The sequence below is a fragment of the Astyanax mexicanus genome, unplaced genomic scaffold, assembly GCF_023375975.1.
Source record: "Astyanax mexicanus isolate ESR-SI-001 unplaced genomic scaffold, AstMex3_surface scaffold_33, whole genome shotgun sequence".
In the NCBI taxonomy this organism is placed as follows: Eukaryota; Metazoa; Chordata; class Actinopteri; order Characiformes; family Acestrorhamphidae; genus Astyanax; species Astyanax mexicanus.
In genome coordinates, this window is record NW_026040043.1 from 4,763,284 (window position 1) to 4,777,433 (window position 14,150).

At 39.2% G+C, this 14,150-nt stretch overlaps 1 protein-coding gene across 1 annotated transcript in view; it reads right to left on the reverse strand.

Annotated features, from left to right (window-relative positions):
- LOC125789960 (ribonuclease inhibitor-like) overlaps window positions 1-14,150 on the reverse strand; it is a 54,245-nt gene continuing 40,095 nt past the window's right edge. Inside the window, exons 12-13 of the mRNA XM_049473071.1 lie at window positions 1,017-1,063; window positions 1-841 (exon numbers count right to left, since the gene is read on the reverse strand). Coding sequence (XP_049329028.1) covers window positions 231-841; window positions 1,017-1,063 — 658 coding nt within the window. The 3' untranslated portion in view covers window positions 1-230. The remainder of the gene's footprint in view (window positions 842-1,016; window positions 1,064-14,150) is intronic.

The window sequence follows — 14,150 nt, forward strand, 5'->3', positions numbered from 1 at the left end:
ACTGTCTGTGGTGGAGACTTAAAAAGGTACCAGCAGCAGCACACAGAAGAGAGGAGCGGAGGGAGGAGGGGTTTAGGGTGGATGTGAGTGTCAGACATGTGGATTGGACGTTTATGGAAATATGGAACAAATCGTGTTCTGTATTGGTTTACTTATTTTTTTCCCCAGCATTTTATTTTTTACTCAGTAACGGGGAGTTTTCCAAAGTAAATTACTAGTGTCAAATAAGTTTATTCTATATCGCAGATACGTAAAGAACCCCAAACATCAAACCCAGCATAGAGCGCTTCAGTGAATGTGGTGTAGAATGTGTGTAGGTGTGTGTGTGTGTGAGGGTGTGTGTGTGGGTGTGTGTGTGAAGGTGTGTGTGAGGAGGGTGTGTGTGTATGATAGGAGATAGTGTAGAAGGACAGAGTGCCGGCAGGACAGTCCACATACACTCCTACTGTGAAAGAGGGAGAGGGAGGAGGAGGGAGAGCAGTTCTGTTATCATTGTGAAGAACAGAGTAACTGTTTTTATTGTCATGAATAAAGTATCTGTTATTATCGATCTCCAGACTCCAGGACTTTTCATTCCCTCCAAACCCTGAGTCTGAACCTCGTCCTTTCCTGCTGATGGTTTTATAACTCAGAGCTACAACAGCTCCTCCTCTGCTGAACTCTGCCTCCCAGTAACAGCGTCCAGTAACTCTCTCTCTACTCAGAACCTGACACCACTCATCAAATCTCTCTGGATGATCAGGATACGGCTGCCTCACTCCACACTCCACTCTCCTGTTTTCTTCACTCAGAGTGAGAACTGGGTGCGCTGTGTTTGGATCCAGTGTGAGATCACAGCCGTCTGAACACAAGAACACACATTAGAGAGAACACACATTGTGTGTGTATGAGTGTTTGTGTTTGTGTATTTGAGTGTGTGTAAGAGTGTGTATATTTGGGTGTGAGTATTTGAGTATGTGTGTAAGTGTGTGTGTATTTTCATGTGTATGAGTGAGTGTGTGTGTGTGTATACTTACATTTCTTTAGTCCTGTTTTCATTCTGATAATTCCTCCATGCTCCACCCTACACACACACACAAATGCGTTAATGCATATTTTGTTTACTCAGCAAATCCCTTGTGGTTAATTAATTATTAAATATCTATAACTAATCAAAATATACACATACACAGTTAACCCTGTTAGTGCCCTATTTTAGCGATCTATAGCCACTAGGTAATTGCACTTTGCACATCTGGATTTGGATCTGGATCTGCTCAAGCCGGTTATCCCTGGTCCGCTGGACGAGACCTCGCATGGAGTGCTGCCTCCTCCGCCTGTGCTCATGGATGGGGGACCTGTCTACGCGGTGGAGCGCCTGTTAGACTCCAGAAGGAGAAGGGTAGCCCTGGAGTACCTGGTGGATTGGGAAGGTTACGGACCTGAGGAGAGAAGCTGGGTTACTGCAGCTGACATTCTTGACCCGTTGTTGGTGGAAGAGTTCCACCGGGCTCACCCGTCTCGTCACCGTCAGCAGTTCACCTTCACCCAATCGCGTTACGCTCCCCCGTTCAGACTCACCTGTATTCTAGGAAGTTCCGGGTTATAGTAATTCTAGGTTTTGTATATATAGGCTTCTGTTAGCGTTTGTCCGTTGCCAGAGGTGGAAAGTAACGAATTGCATTTACTCACGTTACTGTAATTAAGTAGATTTTATGAGTAATTTGTACTTTTTAAAGTAGTTTTTAAAATAGGTAATTTTACTTTTACTCAACTACATTTTGACACAAGTAATCTACTTCGTTACATTGGAAAACTCCCTCGTTACTGAGTAAAAAAATGCTGGGGGGAAAAAACTGTCTGAACTAAAAAAAAAAAAAAAAAAAAAAACGGCGCACGGATCATTCCGGCAACATAAAAAAACACACAGATAAATCGCGCCATCCGGAAAGCTTGTGGTTGGATAACAAGTATAAACATATAGCATTCAGACTCTCTATTGGTCTGTATTTAAAGCGTGACCTGCACGTCACGCTAAACTCAAGTAGTGCGCCGGTGAGAAAGTTAGTTCTGGTCTCCAGCTGCAGAGAGGAGCTTCAGAATTATTGGATTAAAAAAAACTCTTTTCGGATGCAGCAGCTCAACACCACGAGATTTCAGAAATTCACCATCTAATCTGAAGAAGCATATTAAGGTAAACTGAACGTTTCCTACAGTTATATGTTGATCCTAGAGATGGTGAATGGTGAATTTGTAATGTTTGCTGTGGCCAAGACATGCCGAGGTTGATGATTCAGTGTTGTAAATTCGTTTAGAGAGCGCGTGTGAGCTTTTAATTTGATGAGTTTAGGTGTAGAGGGTGGTAATCTGGTTCAAAAGTAAAAATCCATCTCAGGATTTCGCTCCTATTGCCTGGCTGGCTCTGGAGTTCAACCTAATCCCTGGGATGGATTTTTATTTTCTGGACCTGGATTACCCACCTTTAGCTCCGTGTGAGTTTCAAGCTGGCTGAGAGAGCGTTGAGAGTGGACAACACTGACATCAAATCAAACGCTTCTACTTTATCGTCTTAACGCGCCCTGGCCCACCCCCGGGCCAGAAAAATATCATAATTAATATCTGACTGTGTTTATGAATAATTATAGGCTCAATATATACACACACAATATGCCATATACTGAAGCTTAGAATCTCTGGCTTTCAGTTGTCTAGCCTATTTATCTGTATTTCCTTTTAGAAAAGAAACATTTACGAAATATTTATAATTTGCGTATTTGTACAGTCTCACACACACACACACACACACACACAGCCCCACCAGCGTTACCTCTCCCTGCTGCTTCTAAATCGCTCCAAATAAGTAAATCCATCAGTCCATTTGACAGTAATCCTCAAAGTAGTGCTCATACTATCGAATTTAACGCGTTATTTAAAGGTCTGGCTGTGTTTACAGCTTACTAACGCGCATGCGCAGAATCTACAGTATTCTCTGAAGAAAGACTTTTTTTTTTTTTTTTTTAATTTACAATATCAACTTACAAACAAAAACAAGGCACCAATAGTAATACAAGGCATCAGCATCACCGAGTTGAGTAGCATGTGTACAAAAAAAAAAAGGATTCATATAAAACACGAAATATACATATATGTATATAGAAATCAACATAAAAAATATATATATAAAAAAATGAAATAAAAAATAAAATAAAATAAATAATAATAATAAATAAATAAAAAATATATAATAAAAAAAAGAAAAGAAAAAATATATATTTAGAGATTTACATCAGATCACATTTTTAATTAAAAAACAAAGTTTTTCAGCAGACTTGTTTTTAACTAAATTAAGAGACTCCAAAAAAATTCTTAAGGTAATTTTTAAAATGGTATACATTAGGGTTAGTTTTAAAAAATCTACATTTATGAATGAAAAACTTTCCCAATAAAATTAAATTATTTATCAAAAATTCTGTCTTGGGGTTCTGAGAATAACTACCAAATTTGATTATTTTTGAATTCAAAGCTGGCAAATCAATTCCTTGATCGTGGAGCCTATCCCACAAACTGCACCAGAAATCTTGGATGACGTGACACTGAAAAAAAAGATGATCTAAATCAGGGGTCTCAAAGTAGCGGCCCGCGGGCCACATGCGGCCCGCGACGCGGTTTCATACGGCCCCTCACGGGTTAACAAAATAAACATACATCTGGCCCGCAATTCAATTTAATTATTTATGCTTTATTATGTTCGTTTTCATATTTTATCTTAACTTGTATTTTGGTGTGTGTGTGGTTTTTGTTTTTTTTTTTGCTTACGCTGCGTTGCCTGCTTTAGTAGTCTTCAGTAGCCTTCAACAGTCTAACCTTGCAGCCGTGGTCTGTCCACTAAACTCCGTAGTTATAAACATCATGAGGTTAGCAGCGCGCTAACTGACCTGTTTATAATGTAATCCCAGCAGTGACTCCGTGACGCTGATCTAAACTGCTGCTGTTAGCTGCTTGGGCTGAAAGATGAACTGTAGAGAGCTGTATTATCCGGTTAGTGGGGTTATTTTATTTCATACACAGAAGAACTTACAAATTTTTAAAAACGCTCCAGACTGGCTCAGCTGACCCCTGTAGCCCGTGGCTGGGCTGCAGCTCTGACTAAGCAAAGACTGCGGGCTTGTGGTGCTGCAGCTGCAGCTCCGACTAGTGGTTGGATGAGGAACTGCTAAATCTGAGGAAATGCTAAATCTGTCACAGCTCACAATTTTTGATTTTATATTTATTAAGCCTTATTTCAGTATCAAACGTTTTGATCAAAGTTAATATAACTTATAAATTAAAAGGATTTATGTTAATAGAGCAACAAGCAACCATTTTTCCATGCAACTGTAATATTTGATTGAATAAATAGTATATTGAGAGTTATTTAACATTAAGGAGTAATTACATTCATTTTGTATTACATCTGGTTACATTTTCTTATATTTATAAGTTACATCTGGCCCTCAGAGGACAGCCAATATGCCAATGTGGCCCTCGGCAAAAATGAGTTTGAGACCCCTGATCTAAATCCTCCTCTTCATCACTGCAGAATGTGCATCCATCAGTCTCTAATTTAAATCTAGACTTTATAAAATACTTAGTCGGATAAATGTCATTTAGAATTTTAAAATGGACTTCCTTTACTTTAGGAGGAAGAGGAAAATAAATATATTTAGTTCTAATTTTATAGATTATATCAAGACCATAGTCATTAACAATATATTGCCGCTTAACCTGACCAGGATACAACTCTTTCTGTAACACTCTCAGAATGAACCTGTTAGTCATCTTTTCACTATTAAAGTCTGTATCTTCTATATAGAGTTGACTCAGAGCAGGAGAGGTTTTGGAGTGACACACATCTTCTTTAACCATAGATTTAAGAACAGCTGGGAAAGCATTTATCAATTTGTTGTAACTCTTCCCATCAAAAACAACATTAAATTTCAAACAAAAGTCTTTGAACGATAACATATCCCCATTGTCATCCATAAAGTGTGATATGGCCCAAATTCCTTTCGAAAACAGGTTCTCATAAAAAACTGATTTTCTGTTCAACAAAATATATCTGTTGTTCCAGACAGGAGAATTATGTGGTGTGAAATTATGTTTATACAAGAGTTTCCAATAAAGCAGGACCTGTTGATGAAAATCTGACAGCTTGATGGGTAACTTATTAGGGCTGGCCCGAATAGCGTTTTTTGAGCTCCGGATATTCGGCACTGATTCGAAGCGAATATTCGAATATTCGTTTTTAAAAAAAGAGGTAAAAAAAAAATAAAAAAAAGCAAATCACGGCCCCTTTAATCCACTGAAAAATGTTCAATTTGCTCTGACCGACGAGACATATTCACCCCGGATTTTTGGTGTTTTTATCCCCCATATTTTTGTGTTTTCACCCCATATTTTTCTGTGTTTTTAGCCCAGATTTCTTTGTGTTTTCATCCCGGAATTTCTGCTGCCCCACACGCGGCTTATCCGCTGCGTAAGCAGGCTAGGAGGCTGCTGCACGGTTTCTCCGCGCAAGCCAGCCCAGTAAATTGCTGTTTGTGTTTTCACACTTAGGCTATTTGCTTAAAAAAACAAACAAAAAAAAACGTTTGTTCAGGAAGTATTTTATATTCTTAAACATTGTTAATTATATTAGAGGACAGTCATTGTAAACTGTACTTGGTCTATTTCGGTTAAAGGATTGTGCAGGGCATATTACTGATTTTGTATTTTTGCACTTGGGCTATAAGCTCAATATTAAATATTTCGTTTGTTTAGAAATTATTTTATATTTTTAAACCATGTTAAATTATATTAGAGTAGAGGAAAGTCATTGTTAATGACGTTATTGTACTTGGTCTATTTCGGTTTAAGCATTGTGCAGGGCATAGCCGTATTACTGATTTTGTATTTTTGCACTTGGGCTATAAGCTCAATATTAAATATTTCGTTTGCTTAGAAATTATTTTATATTTTTAAACCATTTTAAATTATATTAGATAAGAGGAAATTCGTTCAGACATCATTTTTGTAGGCCAGGCTTTTGTAACCGATTTAGCCCCTACTGTTGCCACATTACCCCTTACGTTTTATTATATAAATCAGTTTCGAAGAGCCTGCATTTTTTTTTTATCATGTATAATAGAGGTCTGCGCAAGACTGATTTTTAAACCCACTCTTCCACGCTCCCGCGTTTCTGTCTCGTTACCGCTCCGCAAAAAAATTGCTTCTTTTAATCCCGCGCCCGCCCGCCACATACACATTTCTGCCGCTCCCGCCCCACGTTCCTAATATAAATTAAATAAACTACATTTAATGCTTAAAATTTACTTATATATTTATTAAAACAGCAGCGCTGAATAGTGTGGTCCCGTTCCTTACCCCAGTCCAAACACCATCGGTGTGTGCGTGTGTGTGTCGGTCGCGCTCAATCGATCCACAAATATCGATTCAACACTGCAATATGCAGTATTTATTCACTATTACACCCTAAAAACGTAGAAATGTGTTGTAATTAACAACATTATACTCCTAAAGATACATATGACTAAATAAATACTCGAAAATCTAATCTATTTTAAAACATTAAACTTATTTTTTACATTTTTAAAACTATTATTGTTAATATATATTATATAAATATATATTATACTAATATTATTAACAGTAATGTTGATAGTAATATTAATTTATTATTATTCTAATTTTTAATATTATAAAAATAATATAATAATACATATGTTCCTGTGTGTGTGTGTATATATATATATATATATATATGTGTATATATATATATGTGTATATATATATATATATTACATTTTAAACCAAGAGAAATATGTTTTGTACTTTATACTGTGAAGCTCCAGCTCAACCTAAATCACCATCTCAGTTGGGTTTATTTCAGGGGATTGTCAAAGCCATGCACCTTTTTGTCTACTAATTCCATTTGCGTCAATTAGTTTTCATGGTTTTAATATTAATCGACAATGTAAAAAAAAAAAAACATGGAATGAGACGTGTCCAACTTTTGACTGATATTTGCGAGCTGACACACCCCAGAGTTTGCCCAGATGAACTTGGTGACTTTGCAGCTTTGCTTAGACCGTGAGCATCATCTGCAGGAATTGACTGATTGTATTTCTTGCAGCATTAATGTCAAGACTTCTATCATCGCTAATCTGGATTTAAATAATTTACTCGTGGGTTTGATTGCCCAGTTAGACTACAAGCCACAGTTGGCATTATAATATAATATAATATAATATAACTTATTCACTCATTTACTCACTCGTCAACCGCTTTATCCGTTAAGGGGTGCGGGGGGGGGGGAGGGGGGGGGGGGTCGATGCTTGGTGGCTGGAGTCTATACCAGCTGGCATCGGGCTGAAGGCAGTATACACCCTGGACAGGATGCCAATCCATCACAGGGCAGACAGACACAGACAGACACACAGACACATTCACTCACACCTAAGGGGCAATTTTTATCCGACATCTAATTAGCCTGAACTAATTTCTTTGGACTGTGGGAGGAAACCGGAGCACCCGCAGACACGGGAAATAATATAATATAATATAATATAATATAATATAATAATTATATAATATAATAATAATTATATAGTAATATAATTGATTATAATTAATAGTAATATAATATAATATAATAATATTAATAATTATATAATAACATAATTGATTATAATTAATAGTAATGTAATATAATTGCTTCAAACACGGAAATTATCATTTTTCTTCCACAAAATTGGCGGTCCCTGGTGTTTAAGGTGCTGAACTGCAAGTCGAGATCCCCTAAAGAAGCTCGTTAAAAATAACGACTGGGTGAGAGCACTCGTTAATCTGCGATCGAGTTTACGTAGTACTTTAGTTACGCACGGGTTTGGGAAACACTCTTTAATTAACGATCAATCTTAAGTACGAGTTAACGAAGTTCTTAGCGTTACGAAGCTTTCGGGAAACCCACCCCAGTTCTGTCCCGCGCGCAAGATATTCTGACGGGACCCGCTAAAACAGAAGTGGTTAGACTGAGGTGGAACTCTGGAAAGGAGAAAAAAACCGAATATCCGAATACCAAAATTAAAAACTGAATACCTACTCAACGAACGAATATCCGAATACCCGAATATTCGGGTCCAGCCCTATAACTTATTATAGTCAAAATCACATCTTAAGAGAAAATCAATTCCCCCTACATTCTGAAAAACAACATTAGGAATGATACACCAGAAAGACTGTGAATCATTACAAAATGCTCTCAGCCAATTAAGTTTTAGAACACCATTCATGGAGCTGAAATCAATTACTTTAACACCACCTTCCTCATAGTTTTTAACCATATCTTCTCTTCTTGTGGGGATACTCATCGTCCCTGTTCAGCAGCACTCGCGTTTTTCTTAGGGCACACAGTAAACAGCTTTAGCGACTCGATTGGCTAAGAGAAACACACGACAACCATCTTCTCTGTTGGCTGGCACAACCTCAACTGACTCAGCCGTTTATTAAAAAAAAAAACACACAGCATAAGGGCGGTACGCATGGGCGTATACATGGGCACTGACGTCATCACGTCATACATGTCTAATTGGATGCTGGTAAACATGGCTTTGCCCTAATAACAAATATGCTTAACACTCCCACTCAAAGACATGTTTGCAGCTCTCTCTCAACTGTATAGTGGAAAACGAAACCAAAAAGATACATAACCCATTTTGTACTGTACTCAGTTACAGTAAAACTCATAAAACAAAAACATTTGACATACTGGCAGTTTTCATTACTCTCCAAACAAATAACCCATGAACTTCTCAAATTTGACTTTTGACACTGGTTTGGTAAGTACATCAGCTACCATGTCTGCAGTAGGACAGTAAACAACATTAATCTTCCCCTCTGTGTGTGCAGACCGTACAAAGTGATATTTTATATCCACATGCTTGCTTCTCTGTCTACATACTGGGTTCTTGGATAACGCTATCGCCCCCTGGTTGTCCTCATAGATATTGACTGGTAAATGCTGGTTACTACCATCCATCCCTTTTAGTAGCTGAACAAGATACATGCTCTCCTGAGTAGCGGCTGCTAGAGCCATGTATTCTGCTTCACAGCTAGATAGCGCCACTGTTGGCTGCTTCCTGCTCTTCCATGATATTACTGCACCAGTCTCAGTTAAGCTGAAACAATATCCAGTGGTGCTTCTCCTGTCATTTTTGTCAGCTGCCCAATCAGCATCACTATACCCCTCAAGCTGTAAGCTTTTCTCACATTTTCGGTAGTTTAATTTCTGATCCAGAGTACCTTTTAAGTACCTCAGTAAGTGTTTTGCAGCAGTCCAATGCTGTTGGTTTGGTTCTGCCAAGTGTTGTGATAGCTTACTAACTATCCAACTCAAGTCGGGTCTAGTGCATGTCATGATGTATATCAAGCTACCCACTATTTCTCTGTACCCTGTTGGATCAATTACATCTCCGTCATTGCCAAAATGTAATTTCTGCTCAGATGGGGTAGATCTCGGTTTGCATTCAGGCATTCCAAATCTGGCTAACATTTTCTCAATGTGTCTCTTTTGTGTCATTTTGATTTCTCCATCACTGTAGTTAAAATCAATACCTAGAAAGTGTTTAAGTGGACCCATATCCTTCATCTTAAACCTTTTCTTCAGTATTTCTTTCACATCTCTCAGTATGGTGTTTTCACTAGCTGCTATGATTAAATCATCAACCCACACTAACAGTATGACTTTCTCATTCCCAGATTCTCTGGTGTAGACACAGTGGTCAGCATCATTTTGCACAAAACCATTCCCTGTAAGGTGATCATGCAGTAACATATTCCAGTTGCGACCGGACTGTTTTAACCCATACAATGACTTGTTGAGTTTACACACAAGATGTTCACCTGTTTTTGACATAACCTCAAAACCTTCCGGTTGCTCCATGTATACCTCACAGTCCATGGGAGCATGTAAGTAAGCAGTCTTTACATCCATTTGGTGAAGGATAAGATCCTCCTGCACAGCTACCTGCATCAATGCTCGGACAGAGGTCATGTTGGCAGTGGGTGAAAATGTCTCTTTATAGTCAATCCCTTCTACCTGACCGTACCCCTTTGCTACATATCTGGCTTTACAAGTCTCAGATCCATTTGGGCTTTCTTTCATTGCATATACCCAGCGACCTCCCACTGCTTGTTTACCCTGTGGCAGTGGTGTCAGAGTGAAAGTTTCATTCTCAGTTAAAGACTGCATCTCTTCTTTCATCGCATCACCCCATAATTTAGATTTTTCTGAACTCATTGCCTCACTAAACGTTTTAGGAACACCATAGGTCACTCTGTAGAAATAATCTACATTTTCTGTTTCATCATCACAGTCAGCTTTGCACTGGTAATCTTTCAGGTATTCTGGGGCCTTTCTCTCCCTCACAGGATACCTCCTTTCTACCTGCTCTTTCTCTGTACCATCTGCCTGGGTTGGACCTACTTCAGTCGTCTCCGTACAAGGCTCTCTAGTCCCTTCAGACTGTTCCTGACCCTGGCTCACTACCTTTGGTGTATCATCTCCATAGCTCTCTAAGTCATCCTCCATATCATAACTGGTCTGTGTCTGGCTATCTGCGCTGCCTTTAGTGATTGTTTTCACAAGCCTATGTTTTAGGACTTTTCCTGTCTCCGGGTAGTAGATGTTGTAAGCTGGGCTATACTTATCATAGCCGACAAAGATCCCTTTGTCACACCTAGCATCCAGCTTCTTTTTGTCCTGCTTATATGTGTAACATTCAGATCCGAATACCTTCATGTTAGACAGGTTGGGTGTTTTCCCTGTGAAAACACGGTAAGGTGTCTGCTCTAGACGCTTACTGTAACACCTGTTTCGAATCTGAGCTGCAGTTTGCACTGCATATGTCCACAACTGCTTTGGGAGGTTACTCTCCAACAGCATGCATCGTGCCATCTCAAATAATGTTCTCCATCCCCTTTCGGCAGTTCCATTCTGATGAGGTGAGTAGGGTGCACTTGTCTCGTGCCTTATCCCATTACTCCTAAGTAAGGACTGGAACTCCTGTCCGGTAAATTCTGTTCCGTTGTCAGACCTTATACACTTAATTTTCCCATAGGGAGCTACGTCTGCTATGAATTTCTCTGTAGCTTGCGCTGCATAGCTTTTTGCCTTTAGAAAATATGGAAAAATCATCCCGCTGTAATCATCAGTAAATGCTATTGCATACTTGTACCCATTTTTATCTGCTGGTTCTATGGGGCCGCATAAGTCTGTGTGCACTAGCTCAAGTATGCATGTAGCTTTTGCATCTGCCTGTCTGTTTCTGCTTTGTGTGAATTTGCCCTGTGTGCATATTTCACAGTTTTGTTTTGACTTATCATTTTTGCCCTTAATAGACATCCCTTCAACAACATTCTCCAGCTTTACAATGTCATCAAAGTTACAATGGCCTAGTATTCTGTGCCATGTTTGTATATCATGACAACCATACACTTCATCACTCTCAACACTCTCAACTGTGCTAAGGTAATACAGCCTACCGTACACATCCATTTTGAATTTTGTACCGTCCCTGTTGACTAGCCAGTCATCACCGTCTTTGAAATGGACCTCTGCACCGTTGCCTGTTGCTGCCTTGACAGAAAAAATGTTCTGTGGGAACGATGGAATGTAGAGCGCCTGCTTGAGTTTCGTTTTCACTCGTCGTCCCTCGCTGTCCAGCAAGTAGACCTCGGCGTCTCCCCTCATCTTCGCCATTCCGCTCACCTTGGTTCCGTCGGCCAGCTCGATCATATGATCCTCGGGTCTGAAGTTCTTGTCCACCGTTTTGAACTTGGTGGCATCATTGATCATATGCGATGTGGCGCCGCAGTCAACCATGAGCCCTTTCTTATTTTCTTCTTGCAAGTGACAGTCACTCATCTTAAAGAAAAATGACGACTGCGTATCTGTCTGTTCATCAGCTTTCTTGATTTGGTCACGACCTCGGCCGCGTCCACGACCGCGCCCTTTTCCTCGCTGTGGTGTGTCCCATGTTCGATCATCTCTCCTCTGCTGCACGTCGTTGGGGCATGCCCGGGCCATGTGCCCTCTTTTCCCGCACGCGTAACACTCCATGTCAGCCAAGTCCACTCTCTTCCCCCGGCCTCTCCCGCGTGCTTTCGTCGCCCCGCTTGTTCTCATCACGTTGTCCTCAGTCACGTCTCCTCTCCCATATTTCTCTGTACTTTCATAGCTGCGCAGTTTACTTTTAAACTCACCAAACATCACGACTTCATTTGTCTGTGTAACGTGCACAACGAACGGTTTGTAGGACTCGGGTAGCCCTTTCACTACCATTGCAATCATAAGTCCATCACTAATTTGTTCGTCTGCTCTCCTTAATGACGTGAAAATAGTCTCTGCTCGAATTATGTAGTCGGTAACTGTCTCATCGCTAGCTTTGCAGAGTGAGGACAGTTCACAGTATAGACTCACGACTCGTGGCTTGTCCTTGCCAACGTAATGCTTTCGCAGAATCGCCAATGCCTTTCTTCCGTCTCGTTCCGCTTCTCTCATTACCAACGATAAACTTTTGTTGTCCAACACTTGCACAAGTTCCGCATACGCCTCACCATTCTTTGCCTCATCTTCGGCGAGAGCTCCTTCATCCCCCGCATCGATATCAGGCGTCTCCGTGATGGTCTCCCTGAGACTACGGAGTTCCATGTGAGCGAGGAACCTTGCTTCCCAAAGTTCATAATTTTTCTCTTCACCGTCGAATAAAAGTCTGCTCCACCTGTGGCCTAAGTGACTGGGCCCATAACCTGTGGGGATACTCATCGTCCCTGTTCAGCAGCACTCGCGTTTTTCTTAGGGCACACAGTAAACAGCTTTAGCGACTCGATTGGCTAAGAGAAACACACGACAACCATCTTCTCTGTTGGCTGGCACAACCTCAACTGACTCAGCCGTTTATTCAAAAAAAAAAACACACAGCATAAGGGCGGTACGCATGGGCGTATACATGGGCACTGACGTCATCACGTCATACATGTCTAATTGGATGCTGGTAAACATGGCTTTGCCCTAATAACAAATATGCTTAACACTTCTAATATAATGACATTTATTTTTCCATACAAAATTAAAGTTGATTTTGTTTATGGCTTTAATAATGTCAGGTGGCATCGCCAAAGAAGATGCAGGGTAAATCAGTCTGGATATACTATCCATTTTGGTTAGGAGAGTACGTCCAAAGATAGTGATATCCCTTGGAATCCATTTACTTAAAATTAATTTACATTTTTCAATTTTTACATTTATAATATTATTCTTCTCAGAGACTGCTTTATCTTTACAAATCAATATTCCCAAATATTTTACTTCTTTCTTTACTTTTATATTATATAGTGTTTGCAAAGGATATTCATGAATGATAAGAATTTCACATTTGTCTATATTTAATAGAGAAACAATCTATAGTTTGTAGCACTAATGAAATTTGACTGCTGTCCTTTAAAAAAAGAGTTGTGTCATCTGCCAATTGACTTATCAGTATCTTTTTTCCAAATATATCAATCCCTTCTATGTTACTGGACTTAATTAAAATTAAAATTAAAGACTTGAATCAGGCCAATCAGGTGCCGCGTTAGGCGGCGACAGAGCGGGGGCGGTGTCTGTAACCCGACACTGTTACTGGGCAGATAGATATAAAGAATACAGAAACACATTATTTACTGGAAATTAAGTTATAAAATTAGTATTTTTTATTCTTATAAAGTTTCCAGTCCTTTGGAGAAAGAAAGAAATATCCCAGGAGCAGATCACTATAATATCTAACCAGTTTATAATTTTACATGGTGAATGTAAACACCTTGTAGCTAAATAAAGAACTGTAAAAACACTTATATAAACACACACATAAATATTTCATTTTAAAATTAAAAATGAGAAACTGAAAATCCAGTTTTTACCATATTTTGATGTTTTGATATTACACGTTCATTTGTATATTTTTAAGTGTTTTCAGTTAATTTCGTAATATTAATTGATAAAATTAAAATTCTCTGAATAATTTAATGTTAGTGTAAAAAGCTTTAAAATTTGGGTATGAATTTTCAGGCGGAAATTAGGCTTGGAGTTTAAGAAG